Here is a 7,934-nt window from a genome sequence, read left to right as displayed (position 1 = left end):
GTGGACTTGGAATCCTGATCTAAGAGGCAAAACAAATGCCCTGCTTTTTTCATTCCATTCTTCTCAGACTATGGATATAACATAGCCACTCTCACATGTGTTTGAAGGCTGGTACTTCTCTGTACAAACACTGTTATTTGGCATATAGAACATGAGATGGAAGTGTCTGGTAGAGGCGATAAACCTGTTGGATTAAATATTTATCTGTGGTTTAATATATAATATCTTGATTTATTTAAAATCTAAAATGGCAAGTCATTAATTTCCAACTGCTTTTTAATGACTAAATTGATGGTGAGGGGGAAGATAAAATACCATTCATTCATACAGCATGTCTTGAGCATCTGCTGTGCACTAGGCAATGTCCTAGGTGCTAACAACGCTATAGCAAAGAACAAAACAGACAACGATCTCTGACCTTATGGAACTTATATTCTCCTAGGGCGAGACAAACAATAAATAACAAACATAGTAAGTAAATTATATAGAACGTTAAAAGATGACAAGTCCTATAGAAGAAGTAGAGCAGGGCGAGGGAGTCGGGAGTGCTGATGAAGGATGCTTAACCAGAAAGTGTGGTAACTGTGCATGTCTGATAACTGCTTATCTTGAGATTTTTCTTAAGCCTAAAAATCTTTCCGAAAGCCTATTTATGTTGGCTCTAGGATGGAGCATGGTATCCTCTCAGGTAGTGTCTGGGTCTCTGGGGCCAGTCTGTCACCTCTTCCACTCTCCTAAGTAGAGGGTGAACCTTGGGTCTCCCATAGTTCCACCCTACTTTTTGCTGCAAGGTAATCACAGCCTTTGGCAAGGATGCTGGAGCTGCAGGGCCTTTCACTGGTCTGAGATTACTCAGCATCTACCCTGTGAAGCACACTTAGAAATACTGAGTGTCTTCTTACAGCCTCCCAGTTGTCAGCATATCCTTGGTGACAACATGTTTTTGCTGTTTTGCAGTGTCACGGACTTTCTGTGGAAGGTTTTGTACTTCCTTCTTCAACCACTAGAGAGGTAAGATTCTATGTCTCTCATATGTATGTGATTAATGGTTGTCTAGCTGAAGTATTTCAGTGATCAGTTTTCAAAATGACAGATCTGTGCTTTTATAAATCAACTGAACGTGAAAACGTTTGAAGAAAGGAGAGGATGTTTTGAAAAATAGAATAGGAATATTAGAGAATAGTTATTACATAAATTACATAAGGACATCTTCTTTTAATGGTCTATTAAATTCAGCTGGTCTGTGAGTGTTGCCGGAGTTGGGGAGGGCAGATGACATAGAAATCTAAGAATGAATGACTTCTTATGTCTCCAGCTTTTTCGCCCCACTGTTCTCTAGTAGGATGCTTGTAGACTATTAGATCATAAAGCAATGGTCCTTAGCTCCGCGTGTCACAGTAACCTGAGCTCCCATTTCCAGTTTGGTAGGTTATGGTCTCCAGAGATAGGGCATGAGCATCTGTACTTAAAAAAAGTCCTTAGGATGATTCTGATATATAACCATGGTTGGAAAACATTGCCATAAACCACAGGCATAGATTATCAGATGCTTTCCTATTTCGCTTTTTGCCCAATCACATGGAAATTTTAAAGAAATAGCTTTTATGCAAAATCAACAAAGGAGCTAGAATTAGCAAGTTAGGAATAGTAAGAATGGACAATAGAAAATTCTCGAAAACACTGGCATTATTACCGATAATGGCTGGAGGGGCGGGCACACAAAGCTATAGCCCTTACCTCTGGTAAAGAACACTGTGTCCTCTGTTTGTCTTTTCTCTGCCTTTAAGCAAGATTGAAATGTTAATAATGATAGTGCCTGAATGGTACCTTGAAGAGCCTCCCAAGCGCCTTCACACATTCTGTAGTTGGGTCTTCAACACTACCTCGTGAGATAGCTAAGGACAGGATTGTAGTTCCTGATTTCAGATAAGGAAACAAATTTAGAGAGAAGAATTATCCAAGGTCATGGGACTAGTAACCAACAAAAACAGGATTTGAACCCAGGTCTTTAGACTCCAAATCTAAACTACGTGCTTAATACATTAGTTTTACCAAAGATTATTCCTTAGTCTCCTTCACCCAAAATCCTGCTTCTGGGAGCTCATCTTAACGAAATATTCAAGAGAGAAAAAAAAGTCCTGTGTGCAGGAGTGTTTATGACCACGTTAGTCACAGGTGTAAAACTAGAAGTAACCTCAACACAGGCATGGCATGCACACTTTTACGACTATTGTTAGGCACTGCCAGGTTTCCTTCCAAAAAGATTGAACCAATTTACTCAGCGTTTCTACAGCATTCCAGAATGGGTGATGGCGTGCCTCCAGGGTGATGGGCTCTTCTGAAGTGATTTTCTTTTTCTCTGTCATAGATGACTCCAGGCGAGATTAAATTCTCTGTTCACGTGGAGTCTGTCCTAAATCGTGTACCTCAGCCAGAGTACCGCCAGCTTCTGGTCGAAGCCATCCTTGTCCTCACCATGATGGCAGATATTGAAATTCATAGTATCGGAAGCATCATCGCTGTGGAGAAAATAGTGCATATTGCCAATGACTTGTTCCTTCAAGAACAGGTAAACAAACTTGTTTTCGCAAAGGGGAATGTCTGACACTCACCTGACTGCATTCAGGGCTCTTCAGAGAGCCAAGGTCACTTTCTTGTGCCTTCTTTCTCATAGCCCTTTTCTGGGACCCTTTGTGGTGGATGGCTCTGAGCCCTGTTTGCAGAGGAAGGAGGGTGTGACCTCTCTTTCACTGTGGCTTTCGTGGTTGTCTTAGATGGTAACGTTGCCCAGAGTTCAGGAGGATTTATGCTTTTCATTACAGTTCAAACTTCCTATCACACTGCTGTAATAAGGACTTAATAAGAGGCTGTTGGGTATCATACCGTCTCTGGACCATAAAGGAAATGAGAATATTTGATTTTAGTTTTGTTCGGTATTGGTTTTGCTACTTACCTAATAGGAAAATATTAAAGTGCAACTTTTAATTCTACAGTTTTCTTACTTTCTTAATAAATCTTCTCCCAAGAAATTAAGCACATTTTAAAAATGTAAACTATTTACTGAAAGTTTTCCAAACGTTTCCTTTAAGGTCAAGTGTAGGAACATATAAGGTGAAGGTCATGCCCTGGTGTCAACAGGAAAATCTCCGAAACCTGTAATAGCCGTTTCATTCTGTGGGGGAAGAACACATAGCTTGGAAAGCTTATGGTCTGTTTGAATGCAGTCGACTTAGAAAGAAATCATGACCAAAGTCTCTCTGGGGTGATTTAGAAGTGTTAACATTTAAATTTATGTTTAACTTTCAAAAATCCTAAACAATTACCGCTTTAAAAATAATTTCATATGACCTTAGGATCTAGTGAAAAATTCATGTATAGAAACTCATATTCATCACTTTGTGCATAGCTCTGATTTTTTCCTGGCCAAGAAGCCCAGGATCCAACTAGTCAGTGATGGGGAGGAGGCTCTGAATTATCCTAATCAGGACTTTAATTAGTAGGATTAGTAATTTTTCCTTTCCCCTGTGTTCTCCCACCCTTAAAAACCAAACAGAAAACTCTCGGCGCAGATGATACCATGTTGGCCACGGATCCTGCGTCTGGCATCTGTACTCTCCTGTATGACAGTGCACCCAGTGGCAGGTTTGGCACCATGACCTACCTCTCCAAGGCAGCCGCTACCTACGTGCAGGAGTTCCTGCCGCACAGCATATGTGCCATGCAGTGAGGCCTTTGGGCCCTGGCCACTGGGAGGCTTTTGACAGCTGGTTCCTGCCTCAGTGGTGCATAGAACTGAAATGTGCTGGCCTGATCACTCCCACCCTGCCCCGTTCCAGCCCATCACTCCCAAGAAGAGTGACCTTTTCTGATAAACTAACTGCTTTAGAAGAAGCGAGCCCTTGCCTGGAGGCACATGCTCACCCAGGCACTTCATTGTGGGCCTTAATTCTCTCCTGGTTCAGAAAAGTCTGCATGTGTTTTCATTCTCTAGATCTGTTACGAACTTAGTTTTCTGACTCCCGTTTGGAGAGCAGGCATTAATAATAACTTGTTCCAAAAGTTTGGTCTTTCTTATGTGAATGAGTGTCAGGTGCTTTGGGACATGATGTCAAGTGAGCAGACCCCTGAAATCTTGCATTTTAGCTGCTTGTAAATTGGAAATACCTACTCTCAGTGCCTTGTGTCGGGAAGAGGGAGTAGCAGATGGTGGTTCTCTCGTTTACTCACATGTCGCATCACATAATGCCTACTCTTCCTTGGGTGAAACGTCAATGCAAGTGTGTCCAGTTCAGGATTTATGTATTAACACTTGAAATCACTTTTTATGAAGATCGCTGGTACTCAGAGATGTATTTGTAGCAGAAAATGCAGAATAACCCAGAGAAATGGAGCCAGGAGCCCAGTTCCAGAGAGGAAGGGGGTAGGCCAGAAGATGCCTGGAAGCAGAGAGCACGTCAGAGTGGTTTAGTGCCCTGAAGAGAGGCTTGCGCAGCTAGTCCTTGCCTCTGGAGGGTGGGCGGCGTACAACGCAGAGTAGTCGAAGCCTCGGTCTTTGGCAGACAGGAATCCATCAGTCCAGTCTGCAGGTGCTCTGCTGGGCACTCTTCTGCACTGCACACCTGCTGTCTGTCCGCGGCACCCAGCCTCCACCCCCGCCTCCCTGCCCTCCCACCTCTCCTTAAACTCTTTCGCTGACATTTTCACTTCCTGGTTCTGATGTTGATGTGTACCTCGGTATCTGTGGGCATATATCCATTTTTTGTACACGCCTGCATTTCTGCGAGTCTAAGCATACCTGGCAGGTTTTCTGAATATGTCGTTTTATGTATCTGTGTTATCCGTATCGACATTTGGCACAGTAAGTATGTAGCCTCAGGCTGACACTCCTCCTTTCCCTCAGATTTTTCTCCAAGAATGTCGATGGAGAAGCGAGGCTCTCTAAGCAACTCACTCTTACAGAACTGGTGACAGTCCTATGAGCACACATAAATAAGTGAGCATAGTACGGTGACAGAAAACAGGCAGAAACAAAGAGAGGAAGGCCAGCCTTCTCAGTACCTCTCTTAAAGGAAATAAAAACACGCAGGCAATAGCTTTCACGATTTTCTGGTCACTTATAAAGACACTTTACAACTGTTCTGAAACTTGGTCTTTTCACTGCTTGCACGTGTATCCCAGCCATGCCCTCCGACGTGAATTCGCCTGAGTTGACGCTGATGGTGGCATTTCTCTGGGTTTACTAACTTGTCTATCACTGTGCTCCCTATACAACACTTTTAAAGCAACTTTTTAGAAAACTTGATTCGTATTTTATTCATTTTAAGCATGTGAAACTAAAAGATACGTTGGATTTTTTAAAGAACTGATGTTTTGAAAATAGAATAAAAAATTAGAATTTTCAGTCAAATAATGTCTGGTGCCAATGTGTAAAACTTAATATGTGTTTTTCCGATTGGAGTTTATTTCATGGCTCTATTTTATATACTGTCATTATATAGTATAGTCAAAGCTCATTGAGTCAAAGTAGAATATTGTTAATTCACATATTATACATTATGTGATACATTATATAACATGTAAACAAATGCAGTTTTATCATTCAGATACATATCCGGTGCTCAAATGAGGCTCACTAAATTCAGTTGGGTTGTCGACATCTTTGAGGAACCTGTTCTGCTGAATGAATTAGACTGCGTTCCAGGCAGCATTAACAGTTGTGTCAGATGCAGCTGCTGCACTATTGGATGGCACTAAGGACGATTCGTTCTCTCAAGTATTATAAATATCCAGCAGAATCTTATTTGTACTACTCATTAGCCTTTTGTGCAACGAGAGGGTTTAAAACAGCAAGGATGAGCAGTCTCTATAGTCCCATCCTGGTTTATTAGCTTTTAGTGCATTCTGGGAATTGTCTGCAGTGGTGGGGCAAAAGTTGTTCTTAGCCACAGTTCACAGAACCTCTACCATTCCTTTTTGCGTTGCTCAAACACCTAGTACCTGTACCAGTGCAGTGGCGATACCGTGTTTTCCCCCATTTAGTCTTCATTTCCAATTAAACTCAGGTAACCTTAGGTCTTGGTTTGCCCGGGACGGTCCCCATTTATGCCTGTTGTCCTGGCGTAATTATTAATAACACTGTCTGTCACTCTCAAAAGTGTCCCAGTTTGGATGATATGGTTACCCTATATTTAGCAGATGTCTTATTTCTTTTCAGGCCTAAAAGCCCAGGACCTATTCTCAAATCACTAGCAGTATTCATGCAGTAGTGGAATGGGGGTGAGGACAACAAATTAAGGACTGTTTGGTGTAATAGGTCTTAAATAATAAGCAACATTCGAATGTTTATGAAATGCCAGACATCATCATCCGGGCCCTTGGCATGCCTGAGACAGCGAGCGTTTAAGCCAGTAGGTGGCAGAGCTGGGATTTGAGCCCAAGCAGTCCGCCTGCAGAGTTCGCATTCTCAACAGCACTCCGCCAGGGAAAGATGTCGGGGTCGGTCTGTTCATTACAGTTGAGGCATCAGTAGGCAGAGTGTGCAGTGCATGGCGGGAAGCGGCCAAAGGGGCAGGGGCCCTTGTAATGCGTTTGCTTTCCCTTCGGGCTGCTTCTGCCAGCAAGTGAAGGCAAGAGACACCAAAAGAAGTGGCACGGCCCAACCGGACCTTCCTGCTTCAAAAACTACCTTTAGCTGTAATGGTTGAGGAAAATAAGTCAAGGAAGTCGCTCACTGTCACCACCCAAGTAAACTTGGGAGCCAAGAATCAACCTACTTCCTCCCACATGGGTGTTAGGCCTGCGGAAAATTGAGGTTAGGGACTTGGTTTGTGCTCTGTGTTAATCATGAGCAAGGCTCCAGCCTCTCGGGAGATTTGCTGCAGGAATATGCTGGCAACCCCAGAGCCTCGGGCGGCAGTTCATCTTTCTCCAGAGCTGAATCATCTTGCTGTGTTGCGGGCCAAATTAGAATACTGTTTCCACGTTCAAAGCAATCACTGCTCGTGTGTTCAAGCGTTCCGCTACCTGTATGTTGCTAGATCTAAAAGCGCTCAGAGAGCACTCTTTCCATGTCATGTGATTACAGCTCAGATTTTAGGGTGTCAATCGGCCAACCTGTATGCCGCACTCCTCCTTCCCCTGCCTGCCTGTGAACATCTGAGACAAGTCCCATTTCCCCCTTACGCTGCCCACCTGCCGTGATGGCCTTCCAGTCCACTCTGATCGTTCCAGAGACTCTGTCTCCTCTGTGTAAAACACATGCATTTTTTCCTTATCCTAAAGGGCATTCCTGGCTCTGACACCCCCCAGGCTGATACGTAACTCCTTCCTTTCACGATCACATTTTTTCAAAGAGGAAGCTACACATGGGAGCGTTGGCTTCACTCTTAACCCTTTGCAATCTGGCTTCCTCCCCTACCTCGTGTTTCTTTTCATAGAGCGCCGGTGAGCTCCTAATGGCAAAAGGACTCTGATTCTTTTGCAATGCATGGCATCGTTACGACCCCCCCCCCCTTGTAACCCCGTCAGCCCTCAATTTCTACGAAACTTGTTCTCACCCAACTCTTTCCTTTTTGTCCCCTCTCTGGCATCTTCCCTCCTCCTAACCCCCACACACAGGCTTTCTCCCAAACTACACTCTCGTAGCTCCAAGATTCTCACTACGGTGTGGTGCAGGTTTTCTTAAAGTGACAGCTGATTTACATTTTTTTTTCCAGAAGCTCACTCTGGCAGTGGCCGAGGGAATGGATCGTAGGTCGGCAGGAGTGGGATAGAAGCCAGTTAGATAGAGCAGAAAGTTCGGCGGGGGGTGGTCACAGCTGGGACTGGGGCGGCTCTGTGGACGGACAGAAGTGGATGTACAGAATTTAAGACATGTCTTGGAAATTGCTGATGGATTAGATTTGAGAGTGACGAAGGAGGGAATACAGATAACT

At 43.7% G+C, this 7,934-nt stretch overlaps 1 protein-coding gene across 4 annotated transcripts in view; it reads left to right on the top strand.

Annotated features, from left to right (window-relative positions):
- Window positions 1–5,401, top strand: part of PHKA1 (phosphorylase kinase regulatory subunit alpha 1) — a 94,389-nt gene extending 88,988 nt beyond the window's left edge. For all 4 annotated transcript variants that reach the window (XM_023524978.1, XM_011383358.2, XM_011383357.2 and 1 more), the window contains 3 exons: window positions 958–1,011; window positions 2,369–2,569; window positions 3,554–5,401. In XM_023524978.1, coding sequence (XP_023380746.1) covers window positions 958–1,011; window positions 2,369–2,569; window positions 3,554–3,727 — 429 coding nt within the window. In that variant the 3' untranslated portion in view covers window positions 3,728–5,401. The remainder of the gene's footprint in view (window positions 1–957; window positions 1,012–2,368; window positions 2,570–3,553) is intronic.
- The last annotated feature ends 2,533 nt before the right edge of the window (window positions 5,402–7,934 follow it).

Source organism: Pteropus vampyrus, unplaced genomic scaffold, assembly GCF_000151845.1.
Source record: "Pteropus vampyrus isolate Shadow unplaced genomic scaffold, Pvam_2.0 Scaffold515, whole genome shotgun sequence".
Taxonomy (NCBI): Eukaryota; Metazoa; Chordata; class Mammalia; order Chiroptera; family Pteropodidae; genus Pteropus; species Pteropus vampyrus.
Note: the sequence above shows the minus strand (reverse complement) of the source record. Positions and strands in the feature narration are given on the sequence as shown.